This window comes from Lepisosteus platostomus, chromosome 26 (assembly GCF_059453375.1).
Source record: "Lepisosteus platostomus isolate fLepPlt1 chromosome 26, fLepPlt1.hap1, whole genome shotgun sequence".
Lineage (NCBI taxonomy): Eukaryota > Metazoa > Chordata > Actinopteri > Semionotiformes > Lepisosteidae > Lepisosteus > Lepisosteus platostomus.
Genome location: NC_142636.1, coordinates 14,677,681 through 14,695,209, shown reverse-complemented (window position 1 = coordinate 14,695,209; position 17,529 = coordinate 14,677,681). Strand labels below are relative to the sequence as shown.

At 55.2% G+C, this 17,529-nt stretch overlaps 2 protein-coding genes across 2 annotated transcripts; both read left to right on the top strand.

Moving 5' to 3' along the window:
• The first annotated feature begins 373 nt into the window (after positions 1-373).
• Positions 374-7,381, top strand: LOC148640333 (uncharacterized). The gene is made up of 3 exons (XM_088621266.1): positions 374-1,470; positions 2,379-2,676; positions 3,346-7,381. Exons 1-3 carry the CDS (start codon positions 1,420-1,422, stop codon positions 4,527-4,529), a joined length of 1,533 nt encoding a protein of 510 aa, XP_088477392.1. The 5' UTR covers positions 374-1,419; the 3' UTR covers positions 4,530-7,381.
• Positions 7,382-9,589: 2,208 nt separating this feature from the next.
• LOC148640332 (uncharacterized) lies at positions 9,590-15,790 on the top strand. Its single transcript, XM_088621311.1, has 8 exons — positions 9,590-9,856; positions 12,336-12,460; positions 12,621-12,849; positions 12,977-13,128; positions 13,629-13,773; positions 14,107-14,251; positions 14,540-14,630; positions 14,724-15,790. Exons 1-7 carry the CDS (start codon positions 9,799-9,801, stop codon positions 14,625-14,627), a joined length of 942 nt encoding a protein of 313 aa, XP_088477437.1. The 5' UTR covers positions 9,590-9,798; the 3' UTR covers positions 14,628-14,630; positions 14,724-15,790.
• Positions 15,791-17,529: the final 1,739 nt, after the last annotated feature.

Sequence of the window (17,529 nt, the reverse complement as noted above, 5' to 3'; positions counted from 1 at the left end):
AGGTGTGACAGTGTGACTCCCAGTGACAGCAGTGGAAACCAGTGTTATTTGTTTTCCACTTTGAGTAAACCGGCTACTTTTGGATGTCTGTAGGCAAATAAAGAGTCCCTTGATTGTGAGATCCAGCACTGTCAGGAACTGGAAAGGGTTATAAGTGGGGATGAGTCGGGGTCACATTCAGCAGTGGGGCTGCTCCATCCCCCCAGTGGAGAGTCTTCCAGTGGATCACCCTGAAGCCCTGGAGCGGAGCGGAGCGGACTGGACCGGGAGAGAGGGAGGGAGGGAGGCGATATGAGATGCAGAAGAGCAGGCGTCTTGCTGGCGAAGGCCTGGGTTCGGGGAGCTGTGCCTTGAGTAGGTGGGGGGACTCCAGAGACTCGGCTAGCGTTAATTCAGGCAGAATCATTTCAGCACTTCTCCAGGTCATTCAGCGAAAGCGTATAAGTGCTTCTGACCTGCTGGTGTGGCAGTGTCAGTACTGGCAGCTGCATCAGTGTGGGAGAAACGGAGAAGTTAGGCAACAGGATCACTGGAGCAAATCAAACTAACCGAAGTGCCCTCTAGAAACGGGCAGCCAAGAGCCTTCAGGGGGGTGATCACCCCCTCCATTGGGAATTCACACTCCTCCCAGCTGGGAGACACCTGTGTCCCCAGGTGTGACAGAACCGGACACCACGAATCTTTCCTTCCCTATACAAGCTCACTCTCAAACAGCCAGCTCTTTTCTCCTGAAGCACTGCTGTACTGGCGTCTTTCGTTGGTGATGTTTTCGCTGTCTGTCTTGGCTGTACTGTTGTGTGCTGTACAGCAGAGTTCTTTGCTGGGGATAATACAGCTTGAATTCAGTTTAAAGGAACATGAAGTTCCACACATACAGGCACCACACGTTGGAACCAACCACAGAATTGTCGACCCGGGAGTTTCTTCTTTCGGCTCGGTCATTGTGGTATATTGTTTTTTGTCAGTTATTTGCCAATATCGCTACTAAACCGAGCAGTAAACGCTTAATGCCAGACCTTTATAACAATAACTACATTTCCCATCCTTCACTGCGCGTTTGGCTGGATGGAAAAAAGACCTATGGGAGTTGTAGGCATCAGCAGCATTAAAAAACTACAAATTGTGTCACATGACGAGGGGACCCGGAAGAATGTGTGTAGCTACAGTAATAATAATAACAGTCCAGAGAGTTGAGGGGGATGGGCCGAGGCTGTGAATAAGTTTTGAATCGTGAAGGATAGCTAAAAATATTGAGACAACATCAGGCGGCCTGGCTTTTCCTCCGGCCCGGCCTCTTCTCGGAAAACACGCACTTTTCTGCTACATATCTGGATTAGCGGTTACGGTTTAGAGAGAGAGATACACACGCCGAAAAAGGGGGAAAAACGTTTCGAAGAAGAAAAAGCAACTAGAAACCTCATGTTCTCTTTCCAAATGGACAAAGACTGTTTCCTGCCGACCGCTGTCACCGTAAGTAGGAGTCGCTGGGCTCAGAGGTTCCGCCCGAACCGGCCACAGAGCAGAACCCTCCCAAACAGAAGCGAGATGCTTTTTAGCTTCGTCCCCACTCAGAAAAATTGGAAAAACAGCTCAGTTTCACTCGGGGCTCGGCGGAGGGGAGGCTCTGAGCCATCTTGTGACGGCCGCGGCTGTCGGGGCGGGGAACATCTGGCCGCAGTGGCGGCGCTGCCCGGCTCGGCTCCCAGCGGCGCCAGCCTGCGGACCGTTCGGTACCGGCTGCGGCTCGGCTCGGCTCGGCCCGGCGTGTGGGCGGCCGGCGGGCGAGCCTGAGATGAGAGTCCCTCTCTCTCTCGGGCCGGGTGTGACTTTGCGTCAGGAGCTCGCCAGAGAAGGAGAGATGATGATAATAATAATAATAATAATAATAATAATAATAATAATAATAATAATAATCAGACGACAGCTGTCCTGTTGGCCCGTCTGTCAGCATTGCCGCCTCTCAGCGCTGGGGCCAGCTGGGCTCCTGGGGTGCTGTGTGTGTGGAGTTTGTATGTTCTCCCTTGGGCTTTCCCTGTGAGTGCTCCGCCCTGCTGGTGGGTTAATACCGGCCCTGGTGTGTGTGCGTCTGTGACTGCGGCGGCCCGGTGCCCAGTCCGGGGGGCCCAGGGGGTACCCCGCCTTGTGCCTGCTGCATGCTGGGATGGGCTCCTGCTCCCCTGTTCTGGTTGGGCACAGGGAAAGAGCAACAGGGTGGGTGTTCCGTGCTCGTTGGTGGTTTCTTGGAAAGTGGGGGGCCCTCAGCAGAGCAGACTGTGGGGTCCCTGTTTCTCAGTGGCTGGTGCCCCCCAAATGTTTTGGGACTAACCAGGATTTTTTCTACACTTTTTCGTCTTTTGTTGCCGCTGCCCCTGTCTCAGCGGGGCCCCTGCTCCTGGCTGGAGATGCACCAGTTCATCGGCGACCTCATGGCCTCTGCGCCCGTGAAGGACGGCGGCCAGCAGGAGGCGCTGCGCGGCACCTGGGAGGGCGCCGCCCCCGACGCCCTGGGGCTCAAGGCCCCTGCCTCATCCCAGGGCAAGCCTGCCTACCCCAGCCCCCAGGCCGGCTTGAAGCTCGAGCACTGCAAGGCCAGCTACAGCCTGCAGGGGGCGCTGGAGCAGATGCGGGAGGCCGAAAGAGCTGGGGCCGAGCCGGGGTCCGACAGCAGCCAGCAGTGTAAGTGACACAGCAACGTGCAGAAACTTGTCAGGTCTCCTGTTATCGTTCTGCTTTACACCCATTCTCTCATTTGGCATCAGTTGTGAAACCACTCAGCTTTATACCTACAATTCCTGGACTGTCCAGGGAAAATAAGGGCCTGTGTCCACACTCCCTGACAGCACTGCAGGACCACAGCAGAGTCTCCATCCACTGGAGGAGAGACACAGCTCTCACTGACAGCACTGCAGGACCACAGCAGAGTCTCCATCCACTGGAGGAGAGACACAGCTCTCACTGACAGCACTGCAGGACCACAGCAGAGTCTCCATCCACTGGAGGAGAGACACAGCTCTCACTGACAGCACTGCAGGACCACAGCAGAGTCTCCATCCACTGGAGGAGAGACACAGCTCTCACTGACAGCACTGCAGGACCACAGCAGAGTCTCCATCCACTGGAGGAGAGACACAGCTCTCACTGACAGCACTGCAGGACCACAGCAGAGTCTCCATCCACTGGAGGAGAGACTCCTCCAATGAACTCATAATTGATCTTTGTTTTTTTTCAGCTGGACATCTCCACTATAAGTCTGTTTTCTACGTTTTGCTACTTTTCGTTATTTTTTTTATTTTTTTTAGCAGAAACTCCTATAACCCTCGGCCCCCCCTCTGTCTCTCCCTCCAGTCCAGCACCGGACCTGTTCCTGTCCTGGCTGCCCTTTCGCCATCCAGAACCTGAAGACCCGGGACAGCGGGCTCCCCCAGCCGCGGGTCCAGTCCAGCCGGCGCCAGGAGGTCCAGATGCAGGCCAAGGAGGCGGGCGCCAGTTCTGTCGGCCTGGGCCTGTGCCTGGGTCTGGGCCTGGCTCTGGACGACGGCGCCAGTGAGCCGACCAGCCCGCCCAGATCGGAGCAGTGCCGTCACGACCCAGACGTCTGCCCCAGCCCCAAGCACAGCCCGGCCCACCTGCAGCAGCACCCGCTGCCACGGAACCAGACCGGTCCGGCCCGGGACGCGGCGCCCTTCCCCTGCCTGTCCTGCCACCGCGGCTTCCAGAGCTGCGCCCAGCTCCTGCGCCACCAGCAGGGCCACGCCCAGCAGGAGGGCGGGCAGAGCCACCCCTGCATGCACTGCCACGCCGCCTTCGCCCGGCCGGGCCAGCTGCTGCAGCACCAGCGCGCCGCGCACGCCTCCAAGGCCGGCGGCTTCCTGTGCGCCGAGTGCGGCCGCGCCTTCAACAGCAACAGCAACCTGCGCGTCCACCTGCACGTGCACACGGGCGCGCGGCCCTACGCCTGCCAGGACTGCGGCAAGAGCTTCAGCCAGTCGGGGGCGCTCAAGATCCACCGGCGCATCCACACCGGCGAGCGGCCCTACGTCTGCTCCTACTGCGGGCGCGGCTTCCCTCACCTGGCCGGCATCCGGGCGCACCAGCGCACGCACACGGGCGAGAAGCCCTACCGCTGCCCGCACTGCGGCAAGTGCTTCACCCAGTCGGGGGCGCTCAAGATCCACTGCCGCATCCACACCGGCGAGCGGCCCTACCTGTGCGCCGCCTGCGGAAAGGGCTTCTCCAACCGCTCCGGCATCCGCTTCCATCAGAAGACGGTGCACGGGATCGCCCCGGACTGCGCGCCCGGCCCCAGCTCGCCCGCGGCCCCGCCCCCGGCCCCGCCCACGGCCCCGCCCGCGCCGGTGCTGCCCTACGCCTGCGAGGACTGCGGCCTGCGGTTCGGGGACGCCCTCTCCCGCAACCGGCACCAGAAACTGCAGCACTACGCCGACCAGGAGGAGGAGGAGGAGAGGAGCGGCAGGGAGGGAGGGAGAGCTGGGAAGAGAGAGAGGGAGGGAGGAGGGGAGGAGGTGTAGAGGACAGGAAAGAGAGAGGGAGGAGGAGAGGAGGTGTAGAGGGAGAGGAGAGGCGGGGAGGGAGAAAGAGAAAGAGAGAGGGAGAGGAGAGGAGGTGTAGAGGGAGAGAGAGAGGGAGTGTTGAGAGAGGAGGAGAAGGAGACAGAAAGGGAGACGAGGAGAGGGAGTATAGAGGGAGAGGAGAGGAGGTGTAGAGGGAGAGAGATAGGGAGTGTTGAGAGAGGAGGAGAAGGAGACAGAAAGGGAGAGGAGGGGAGGGCAAGAGGGAGTGTAGAGAGAGGAGAGAGAGGGCGGGTGCAGGGCTGGTCTAGTGTGAGGGGAGAGACAGCAGGAGTTACTCCGACAGGCCAGAGCCGGAGAGAGGAAGAGGGATTGAGGAAGAGGAGGGGGTCCAGCACAGCCCTCACGGAGCAGAGACCCTGGACGGTCTGAGAGCGGACGAGCCAGCGACTGACCCTGGAGGGGTGTCCCCACCCCCTCCGAACACAGACCCTGACCCCTCCGACAGTTCGGAGAGCTTGAGAGTTCCTGGGGCCACAGTCTGCCTGCTCCTTCGGCACGTCGTGTGGAGTGAGACTGACCACAGTACTGCCCCACCCTCCCCAGGAACGACAGGACAGCCCTTCAGCCCTCCGACTGTGGGAGTCTCTCTGTCCCTGTGTCTCTGGCTCTCAGACTCCAGAGCTTTATTGACACAGCTGACATGACCAGGCTGTCTCTCTGCCTCTCTCTTTGTGTCCCAGATTCAAGAGCTTTATTGGCATGACCAAAGTCTGAATGAATCTCTCTCTTTATGCCTGACTTTCTGTCTCCCTCTCCCTCTCACTGTCCTTTCCTGTCTCTCTCTCTATGCCTGTTTTTCTGCTTGTCTCTCTCTTTCTCACTTTTTCTGCCCCCCTCTCTATTTTACTGTGTCTCTCTACCCCTCTCTCGCCCCTCTGTCTGTCTCTCCGTCTCTAACTCCTGCTGTCTCTGTCTCTGTCTCCGTCTCCTCTGGCCCGTGCCTGTTTCCTGGGGCGGACGAATGCGCAGACAGTACAAACCAAAGCTGATCCTGTGTGTGTGGCCTCGCAGCGACGCCTGGTGGCCGGAGTGGGAACTGCAGTTGGAAATCGACCAGTGAGAAGGGCGAGGCCTGCAGAGCCGCGGATCCTCCCGGGAGCAGCCCGCGGGGGGCCAGCAGAGTCTCCGGGCTGCGCAGCCCGGCGCCCAACGGGACCTTCCCACCCGTCTGCCTTCCCTTCCGAAAGGAGGGGAACAGTTCTAGGATGGCACAGCTGCAGAATTCTGGTGGCTCTGAGACATTTGGAAACGTGCTGAGAGACCCCTCTGTGTGAAGACTGCAGGCAGGCTGGAGCCCCAGACTGGACACGTCCTCCCCAGCTGTCCTCTGTCCCAGCCGGCTCGTTCCAGCTCCTTCTTCCCTGCTTACCTTGGGAACAGTGTTCTTTACATGTATTCTAATACAAATAACCTTCATGTGAGGCCTTTAAAAGTGCAGTAAGAATTAACAGCAACTAATTTATCTTGTATATATTGTCTTGGGCGGTTTTACTCCAAGCTGTTTGAACCCCAGTGTGCCTTTAACGTTCGCTTGTTGCCCCGGAGGCCCTGAAAAGCCATTTTTAAATGACTCTGCCCCCTAACGAAGTCAATGTAGTAATTAGTCCAGTTGAGGTTTGTCTGTGGAGTTACACATCTCTCTCGGATTCAGGGAGTCCCTTCGCTGTTGGGGTCTGCTGGTCCATCCAGGGGAGTCCCACTGACCCCCGGTCCCCTGTAGCGCAGTCAGCTCCAGCACAGACCCCTCCAGTGCAGTCCCCTCCAGCGCAGTCAGCTCCAGCACAGACCCCTCCAGCGCAGTCCCCTCCAGTGCAGTCAGCTCCAGCAGAGACCCCTCCAGCGCAGTCCCCTCCAGTGCAGTCCCCTCCAGCGCAGTCCCCTCCAGTGCAGTCAGCTCCAGCAGAGACCCCTCCAGCGCAGTTCCCTCCAGCGCAGTCCTCTCCAGCGCAGTGCTTTCGAGCGCAGTCCCCTCCAGTGTAGTCCCTTCCAGCGCAATCAGCTCCAGCGCAGTGCTCTCCGGTGCAGTCCCCTCCAGTGCAGTGCTCTCCGGCGCAGTCCCCTCCAGTCCAGTGCTCTCCAGTGCAGTCAGATCCAGTGCAGTCAGCTACAGCGCAGTGCTCTCGAGCGTAGTCCACTCCAGCGCAGTGCTCTCTGGCGCAGTCAGCTCCAGCTCAGACCCCTCCCCTCCAGAGCAGTCAGCCTGTTCCTTTCCATCTCCGAAGTTATGATGTAATCAACTTGACACAGTGCTGGCGGAGGAGCAGGATGGAGGGTTGGCGGAGCAGTGTCATTTCAGATCTTCAGATAGATTTAAAGACACTCAGAGAGATGACAAGTGTTTGTTTTTCTGTTTTTGTACTAGTCTCGCAGACAGAATGGCTTGTGTGAAGTCCATTCACAAGTGTTACACAGTGCTCTGGGCATTACAGTGTGCAGTAAAAAAATCCTTAAAGCTACTTATTTTACACCCCTGGAGTGTTGAATGCTTGGTGTTCCTGGAGTTCAGTGGAAAGTGTTATAAGATGGTCTGTGCTGTTCAGTACAAAGATCCTTAGAGCTCTTCTTACTTAATAAATGCCTGGTCTCAGATTCTTTCCACATACCTGCGCTTAAATTTCTCTCTCCTCTGTCTCTTTCTCTCTGTCTCTCCTCTCTCCCCTCTCTCCCTCTCACTCTCTCTCACTGTGGCCGATGTTCTCTGTAGTCGGACCCTTCTGTTCTTTCGAGTCCTGCTCCTCTCCTCCTGTTTTCTGCTCACTAATGACAATAAAGACCAGCTACCAGCTTCACATGGACACTGGGCTGCCATTACTGGGTGTCACACTACAGGCTAGGCCAGGCGAATGCAGTACTGAGGGCAGGTTAGTGTGTCCGCAGGGCTGTCCAGTCCTGGTCCTGGAGAGACTGGTCAGTGTGTCTGCAGGGCTGTCCAGTCCTGGTCCTGGAGAGACTGGTCAGTGTGTCTGCAGGGCTGTCCAGTCCTGGTCCTGGAGGGACAGTCAGTGTGTCTGCAGGGCTGTCCAGTCCTGGTCCTGGAGGCCTGGTCAGTGTGTCTGCAGGGCTGTCCAGTCCTGGTCCTGGAGAGACTGGTCAGTGTGTCTGCAGGGCTGTCCAGTCCTGGTCCTGGAGGCCTGGTCAGTGTGTCCGCAGGGCTGTCCAGTCCTGGTCCTGCAAGGACAGTCAGTGTGTCCACAGGGCTGTCCAGTCCTGGTCCTGGAAGGACAGTCAGTGTGTCTGCTGTCCACATTCTTCTACACAATAGCAGCTACTCGGCTTTATAAAACCAGGCCAGTTACTGGTGTGCTGACCTGATGGGTGGGTTTGTGTTTGCTGGGCTGTGTGGCGTCAGACCCGCGGATCACAGCAGCGCTGAGTGGATCACTCTCCGGCCGACGCACCGCTGAAGCACGACGCCACTCAGAAGCCACGCCAGGCGCTGTCTCGCTGCCACACCGGCACTCATACACAAAATACACACACTGATACACACTGAGCTCCACAGTCTGTTCACTACACAAAATACACACACTGATACACACTGAGCTCCACAGTCTGTTCACTACACAAAATACACACACACTGATACACACTGAGCTCCACAGTCTGTTCACTACACAAAAGACACACACTGATACGCACTGAGCTCCACAGTCTGTTCACTACACAAAATACACTGATACACACTGAGCTCCACAGTCTGTTCACTACACAAAATACACTGATACACAATGAGCTCCACAGTCTGTTCACTACACAAAACACACACACTGATACACACTGAGCTCCACAGTCTGTTCACTACACAAAACACACACGCACTGATGCACACACAGTGGCACACGTACACACTAACACCAGGATTCTTTGTCTAATTGGGCACTAATTCATACTGGGATGAAGACTTATTCCCACTAAAGAATTTGCATCCATGGATGCACAGACAGACAGACACACACACACACACACACACAGCACCCCGGGAGCTGGCCCAGGTCCCTCAGCACCGCGGCGCTGCTGCATGCCTGCAGACCCAGCTGAGGCCTGTCCGGACCTGCCCTTTGACCCCGGCTCGCTGCCGCCTCAGCGACACCCGAGACCTCGAGCGCGAGGAGCCGCGGTTCTGCCACGCGGCTGACGGACGCAGGCGAAGCGAAGCACAGAGGGGGGGGCAGGTTCTTCATCACTTACAACTCTGATGAGGATGATGATGAAGGAGTGTAAGTGTGAAGATACAGATGAGCTGGACTGAGTGTCTCTACAGTGACTCTACAGCTCTGAGGATGATGAAGGAGTGTTAGTGTGAAGATACAGATGAGCTGGACTGAGTGTCTCTACCGTTACTCTACAGCTCTGATGATGATGAAGGAGTGTTAGTGTGAAGATACAGAGGAGCTGGACTGAGTGTCTCTACAGTGACTCTACAGCTCTGATGATGATGAAGGAGTGTGAGTGTGAAGATACAGAGGAGCTGGACTGAGTGTCTCTACAGTGACTCTCCAGCTCTGATGATGATGAAGGAGTGTTAGTGTGAAGATACAGAGGAGCTGGACTGAGTGTCTCTACAGTGACTCTACAGCTCTGATGATGATGAAGGAGTGTTAGTGTGAAGATACAGAGGAGCTGGACTGAGTGTCTCTACAGTGACTCTACAGCTCTGATGATGATGAAGGAGTATTAATGTAAAATTACAGATACTCTGGGGTGTGTAAATCCAGCATCCCATCTAATCCCCATCTAATTTTGTGGTGTCATAACACACCACATCGTTCATAACACCTGCTAATTGAGGGGATTAAATGAGGCCACACAATGTACATTTTCTAAGACAGTCTGGCAACGCATGACGTCACGGATTCCTTGCGTTGTGATTGGAGGGCAGCTTGTATAACTACGGGGAAAAAAAGTTATACCTGACGTCATATATAGCAAAAATATTTACCGAAACAATTTATTTTTATCGTCCGGTTATTGAAATACGGGAGAGGTTGCGTTAGCCTAAGTCAATAAAAAAGATGCGCATTTTGATTCTGATTTTCATGTTCTGGTGCTGTTATAATTGCTAATTAGGCGTGTTAATTGTGCAGGCAGGGCGGAGAGAGTCTTGTTTGCGGAAGACGGGTCTTGCGACTCGATATATAATCTGGAGTAGACACTTCCTGCTTCACACTGGCGCAGCTTCCAGGACCGACCGGACCGAACGCAAACCATGAGAACCTTTCTCCTCTTGGCGCTCCTGGGCCTGCTGGCTCTTCCCGGGTCACGCGGTGAGCTCTCTCCTGCCGGATCCGGCCAGAACTGTAGAACAACAGAAACTGTCTGCTGTCCGGACAGCCGGACTAGAGGAACTGGGTCGCTTTATCGCGGTGGTTAAAGGTCGTTACGCAGCCGGTTCTGAAAGGCAGAATTGGGGTGACCCACAGCAGGCTTGGGGGGGGAATCGCTTTTGGATCCGGTTCCGAGCATTGCACTTTCAGGAGGTCTGCTGGTCTGTGAGTCCTTCTTCTGAACACGAGCGCCAGCACGAAAGCGGTACCGTTCGCTTTCGGAACCTCCCCTGCTCGCGCAAGGGTCCCGGTCCACGGCGCTCGGATATTCACCTCGGAACCGGCCGAGGTCGCGGCTCCTTCGCCCGTCAGAGCCGTCTTTCGGAAACCGACCCGGGGAGAACCTCTCGACACCAGAACTGGGCAGGAAAGTTCGGTGAACTTGTATTGGCGCAATACTGGGCGGCCGAGGCGACTTGATGATGATGATGAAAGGGCTTCTTGCTCGGCTCGGCTGGGGAAGGTTCCCAAGTGCGCAGGTAGAGACCGCTCTGACTTTCGCCTGGCCGGACCGGTACGTGCGGTCGGGGCGGGGACGAGCGGGCGGGTGGGATGAAATACACGGGTTGAAATTGTGTCGGTGGGGGGTGGCGAGTCCTCGGAGCCGCACGATGACCCGCGTGTTTGTGTCACGGGGCGGAGGGGAGGTGACCAGCTGATCTGCAGCGGCGAAGCCACGGTCTCGCCTGGAGACTTCCCCGCGCTCCTGCGACTTTCGGTTTCGCGTGTGGGAGGGACAGCGTGGTGGTGGGGTCGGGATCTGCGAGTGGGAAGCCCCTGTCTTCCACAGAAGACAAGTGGTGGAATGTGGAAGTGTTCATGTACTGGAGTGTCCAGTCAGTGTGTCTGTATGAACCCCTCTCTCTCTCAGTGCAGTGTTCATGTACTGGAGTGTCCAGTCAGTGTGTCTGTATTGACCCCTCTCTCTCTCAGTGCAGTGTTCATGTACTGGAGTGTCCAGTCAGTGTGTCTGTATTAACCCCTCTCTCTCAGTGCAGTGTTCATGTACTGGAGTGTCCAGTCAGTGTGTCTGTATTAACCCCTCTCTCTCTCAGTGCAGTGTTCATGTACTGGAGTGTCCAGTCAGTGTGTCTGTATTGACCCCTCTCTCTCTCAGTGCAGTGTTCATGTACTGGAGTGTCCAGTCAGTGTGTCTGTATTAACCCCTCTCTCTCAGTGCAGTGTTCATGTACTGGAGTGTCCAGTCAGTGTGTCTGTATTAACCCCTCTCTCTCTCAGTGCAGTGTTCATGTACTGGAGTGTCCAGTCAGTGTGTCTGTATTAACCCCTCTCTCTCTCAGTGCAGTGTTCATGTACTGGAGTGTCCAGTCAGTGTGTCTGTATTAACCCCTCTCTCTCTCAGTGCAGTGTTCATGTACTGGAGTGTCCAGTCAGTGTGTCTGTATTAACCCCTCTCTCTCTCAGTGCAGTGTTCATGTACTGGAGTGTCCAGTCAGTGTGTCTGTATTAACCCCTCTCTCTCAGTGCAGTGTTCATGTACTGGAGTGTCCAGTCAGTGTGTCTGTATTAACCCCTCTCTCTCTCAGTGCAGTGTTCATGTACTGGAGTGTCCAGTCAGTGTGTCTGTATTAACCCCTCTCTCTCTCAGTGCAGTGTTCATGTACTGGAGTGTCCAGTCAGTGTGTCTGTATTAACCCCTCTCTCTCAGTGCAGTGTTCATGTACTGGAGTGTCCAGTCAGTGTGTCTGTATTAACCCCTCTCTCTCTCAGTGCAGTGTTCATGTACTGGAGTGTCCAGTCAGTGTGTCTGTATTAACCCCTCTCTCTCTCAGTGCAGTGTTCATGTACTGGAGTGTCCAGTCAGTGTGTCTGTATTAACCCCTCTCTCTCTCAGTGCAGTGTTCATGTACTGGAGTGTCCAGTCAGTGTGTCTGTATTAACCCCTCTCTCTCTCAGTGCAGTGTTCATGTACTGGAGTGTCCAGTCAGTGTGTCTGTATTAACCCCTCTCTCTCAGTGCAGTGTTAATGTACTGGAGTGTCCAGTCAGTGTGTCTGTATGAACCCCTCTCTCTCAGTGCAGTGTTCATGTACTGGAGTGTCCAGTCAGTGTGTCTGTATTAACCCCTCTCTCTCTCAGTGCAGTGTTCATGTACTGGAGTGTCCAGTCAGTGTGTCTGTATTAACCCCTCTCTCTCTCAGTGCAGTGTTCATGTACTGGAGTGTCCAGTCAGTGTGTCTGTATTAACCCCTCTCTCTCTCAGTGCAGTGTTCATGTACTGGAGTGTCCAGTCAGTGTGTCTGTATTAACCCCTCTCTCTCTCAGTGCAGTGTTAATGTACTGGAGTGTCCAGTCAGTGTGTCTGTATGAACCCCTCTCTCTCAGTGCAGTGTTAATGTACTGGAGTGTCCAGTCAGTGTGTCTGTATTAACCCCTCTCTCTCTCTGTATCTCTGTCAGGTTCTCCTTCTCTGGTCTTGAAGGGTCCAGCTGGCCCTGTACTGGAGGGTCAGTCTATCAGTCTGGAATGTCTCTCTGACCCGGAGTCGGACATGAGTGGAGTGTATTACCAGAAATACTCTCGGGTCAGTGCTACCTGCTCGGACAACATTTCCGCAGATCTGTCAGATTCCCTGACTGCCCGTCCACCTCACTGTCTCTCTGACCGCCTGACTGCCCGTCCACCCCACTGTCTCTCTGACCGCCCGACTGCCCGTCCGCCTCACTGTGTCTGGTCTCTTGCAGTACATGGGCTCCTGGTACCGCCTGGACCAGGCCCGGCACTTCCGGTGCTGGTTCTTCGAGGTGAATGTGACCCGGACTGAGGGCCGCCTGCAGCTCCACATCCCCGCGGTACAGAGCTGGACCAGTGGCCCTTACCGCTGCGCCCGTGACGGTTCCCATGCCAACGACACCGGGCCCAGCGCCAGCAACAGCTCCAGCGTCTCCAACAGCCTGTCCGTCCCCGTGCACTGTGAGTGGGTCCGGAGTGGGTCCGGAGTGGGTCCGGAGTGGGTCCGGAGTGTGTGTGTGTGTGTGTGTGTGTGTGCAGTGAGCTCTCTGTCTCGTGACCTGCCTCTGCCCTGTCTCCCCCCACACAGACATGAGGGAACTGTCCATCTACAGGGACAGCAGCTTCTACAGCCGCTTCTCTGGCCAGCTGCAGGAGCTGCGCGTGGCTGTAGGGGGCGATGTGGAGGTCGAGTGCTCGACCTCGGCCTCCGAGACGCCGCAGTTCTCCTGGAGCAAAGAGGTGAGACTGGAGCCTCTCCTTGCCTGCCTGTCTCTCTCTCTCTCTCTCTCTCCGTACCACTTACACTACAGCTGTCTCTCTGTCTGGTGAATCCCAGCCTCCCTCATGCAGAGCTCCTCCCTGCTTCTGACTCTCTTCTCGCACGGAAATCGCATTCAAAGCTTTTCTTCTTCCCCTGAAATGTCTCCCTCGAAATAAAGGCCTTATTGTGCTGCTTGGGTCGGGTCTCCCTCAGCAGTGAGCCCTGCGCCGCCGTGCAATGCTGCCCTCTAGCGGGTGACTGAGAGCTGCAGGAGCAGGCAGAGGCCCACTGCAGCATGTTCAAACCCGAAACGCAGCAGTGCTGTTCCAGGCCTGTAGGGCCTGTTGTAGATGCTGACACAGACTGGACCATTATGAGGGGGTGGGGAATAAGGGACTGTTCCACTGTGTTGCAAATAAGGGGGGTGGCGGTGGCTCAGTCTTGCCAATCCCCCCCAACTCCTCTCCTCTGCTTGCAGGGCGATGACTGGATGGAGCTGTCCAGCAAGCTGAAGCTGCGCAGGGTTCGAGAGGAGGACTCTGGGACGTACACCTGTACGGCACAACACCCCTCCGTCTCCTCTCTGGTCAAGAGACGCTCCCTGCAGATCTTGGTGGTGCCAGGTGGGGACGCTGCTGGGGGGACAGGGGGTGGGGGAGCAGGGTGACCACGCCCCAGGGCCCTTGTCTCAAGGGGAAATTAGTCACTAATTGATTTGTGAGCTCCTTAAGAGATGGGGCAGAAGAAGCCTCAGGCTGTTCCAAATCCGTGCAGTTCTCCGGAATCCGGCCCTGTGATCCTCACGGATGGGGGGTCTTTACAGACGAGGCGGGGGGGGGGGTTTGCAGGGTGTGGCACAGGTTGGTGGGAGGGGCTGAGGGGGCGGTCTTGGGGGTGGGGGGTCTCTGTGTGTCAGGATGGGGGTTCTGATGGATGTGGTTTTTGGGGTCACGCAGAGGAAGAGCTCCCCTGGCTCCAGTCCGCGCGGGGCCGTCTCGTGCTGATGACATCAGTGCCGGCGGCCGGGCTGCTGCTCCTGGCGCTGGGCCTGTCCGTCTGTCTGTACCGGCGCAGCAAGCACAGGGCCAGCAAGGGGCCCATGTAGGTGACCGTGTACCCGTGTCTCTCTCTCTGTCTCTCTGTCTCACTGTGTGCCCGTCTCTGTCTCTCTGTCTCCCTCGCTGTGTCGTCTCTCTCTCTCTGTGCTCCTGTCTCTAGAAGTTCCAATTCACGGCGCTTCACTGACTGCTGGATTTGTCTTGCTAAAGCAGACACAATCAACACAGCACTTCAGAGAACATGGCGGAGAGACAGGCAGGGTCCCCTGTCTGCGTCTCTCTGTCCCCAGCTTGTCTGTCTCACTGTCCTCTCTCTCTCTCTCTCTCTCAGTGACGATCACTCCCAGAAGAAGCCCATCTACAGGAGCAGTGTGGAGTCCCTGCCCTCCACTGTGGGAGACACCCAGCCCCTGGTCTGACCGGTGAGAGGGGGTGAGAGGGAGAGGGGGTGGGGTAATGGACACTTGGACCGTGGGACAGACGGCACTCATCTGTGTTTCCTCGTTCTTCTGCAGGACCTCGGTCTTCAGGACACCTGTCTTCCAGCTGGGGGGGGGGCAGTCCTGGGGGGGCTCATCGCCGTTAAAAAGAGATGAGATTGAGGCTCTTTCCTTTCGCTCTTGAAATATGTGATTATCTTCGGGTTTCATGCAGGGTGTTGACTGGACTCTCCTCTTCTGCACAGTCAGGGCCGCGGGGCTGTTCTAGAGTGGCGGGTGGCGGGTCGAGATCTTAGGCGGCAGTGGGGGGTCTAGAACCAGGCCAGCTGTTGAGACTCGCTCTCGAACGGCCGACTTGAGGGATGGGTCGGGTTGGACGCTGGCCTGGAGCGACTGTCCGCCATCTAGGAGGGAATCGAGCCTGCAGGGGAGGTCTAGCATGGGGCTCTTACTGGTCCTCCTGAAATCCCCTCTACTCTAAAGATTAGGAGACAATTAGAAGTTACTGATCGATTAAGTGAGTGATTTATAGTTTTTTTTTTTTTAGATTCATGCTCGAAACGATCTCTTGCTAAATTTAATAAAGTCGCCTGCTTGAAGAGCAGTGAGATTAGGATGAGGGGCTCCCCCGGAGCTGGGCTGGACACCCCAGATCTAGGACTAAGCACGGGCCAGAGGCCCAGCCTCTCGACTCGAACCGTGTACCAGACTACAGAAGTGGAAGAGGTGCCAGGGGTGACTGCACCCTGACACACAACATGGAGGGGTGTGATCTGGAGCTGTTGCACTGATCTTTTACCGTCTGCTACTGCTGTCACAATCGTCAGGGTTTATTCTACAGGCACTGGGTTTGATTGCTTTTTTTTTTCTTCACATTTTATATGCAAATGAAATGCCAAATCTGCGATGAGAAGGAGAAGAAAGGCTGTTTCTGCCAGAGAATATTTTATCAAAGGAAAAGAGACAATCACACATATCGTTAAAAATATGCTTTTATCTGGCAAGAGAATCCTTCTTTAGTGTGTTATCTGTCGGCGGAGTTTTGTCTCGGAAATACTGATGCACTTTTTCAATCCTTTTCCAGGGAGACAAGGCTCTCTTGTGTCATTGTGCTTTGTGAATTAAAAAGGTGAAATAAAGAATTGGTCTGTCGTTTTTGTGGAAACTGCTGTCCCTCTCCTCTCACCTTGCCCCCAAATTCACCCCTCTATCACTCTTCTCCGCTCTCCCTCTCTGATATCTCCTCATTAATATTCCCTTCACACTCCTCCCTGGGTCGGACACACCGGTAATTCCCAGAGCCGATTTTGGAAAGAGGCAATCAAGGAGATATATTCACGGCGCGGGTGTGTGTGCGCAGCGCTGTCTATACTGTATAATTAAATTGCCCCGGCCGCTCGGCGTGTTGGACACTCTCGCTGTCTTAATGATTTCCTGCGGCTCCACGCCCCGTAAACAGCGCCATCGTTAAGCTGTCGGCTTGTTTAATTATTTATTTTGTTAATATTAACGCCGCAGAAATGATAATGCAGAACAAACCCAGATGAAACAAACTGGACATCGAGGAAGTTAGAACAACAGCCAGAGTGAAAGACTGTCCCGGCAGGGAATGAATTCACTGCCATCAGGGTTAGACCAGGACTAGCGTTGCTGCCTCACAGCACTGGGGCCCTGGGTTCGAGTCTGTGCAAGACTGAAGAGACTCAGCTCCTCTGATCTTTTATGTTTAGGAGATAAGACAGGACATACGTCTTTGGGCATTAACTACAAAATTTAGTTTGTAACATAAAAACTGCAATTGTTTGCGACTGAAAATAACTATAAGCACTAATTAAGCTATGACAGGACTTACATTAGAAACTGAAGTCTGAGTGCTGAGAAGATAGTTTACTCTCAATTGAAGAGAAAACGACTGTCATTTTATTCTCGACCACTAGGTGTCGCCACAGACGGGTTTAAATCGCAGCTGCTAACCTGAATTTCCCGTTATCATCGTCGGTCAGAATGAGCTTATAAAATTTAGAGAAGCGAGCGAAACAGCAGCGGACTCCAATTATCTTTTGTCTCCCAGATTTATTTTAAAAAATAGATGAAGAGGAAACATAACAATTAAATAAAAAGCAAAAAGCCAAGGGCACCCCATAACAGATCAGGAGGAGATGGAGAGACAGAGAGAGGGGAGAGGAGAGAGAGAGGAGAGACGAGAGAGGGAGGAGAGAGGAGAGAGAGGGAGGAGAGAGAAGAGGAGAGAGAGGGAGGAGAGAGGAGAGAGGGAGGAGAGAGGAGAGAGAGGAGAAAGAGGAGAGAGAGGGAGGAGAGAGAAGAGAGGAGAGAGGGGAGAGGAGAGAGAGAGGAGAAAGTCAGTGTAGCAGACTGTGCTGATCCCTCATTACCCTCAAGCCCAGTTCCCCAGAGCTCAGCTCAGCCACAGCTCAGTGCCCTGGGGGAGACAGCAGGGGCCACACTGAGCAGGACACTGCAGCCATCTGTCAGGGAGAGGAGACACAAACCTCAATAAAGCTGGCTTATCACACCTGCTCCCTTCTCTGTGTCTCCCTCTCTCCCCCCTCCCTCTGTCCCCCTCTCTCCCCTGTCTCCTCTCTCTCTCCCCTCTCCTTCCCTCCCTCCCTCTCTCCCCTGTCTCCTCTCTCTCTCCCCTCTTCCTCCCTCCCTCTCTCCCCCCTCCCTCTGTCCCCCTCTCTCCTCTCTCTCCTCTCTCCCCTCTCTCCCCCCTCCCTCTGTCTCTCTCTCTCTCTCCCCCCTGTGCTTTCGTTCCCTCTGTTCAGTGCCCTCTTGAGAATTCTGTTATTGGGTCTAATGAAATGTCTTTTACTTTCCCATCTTCAGAACCACGTTCAAAGACGGAAACACAATTTGCCCA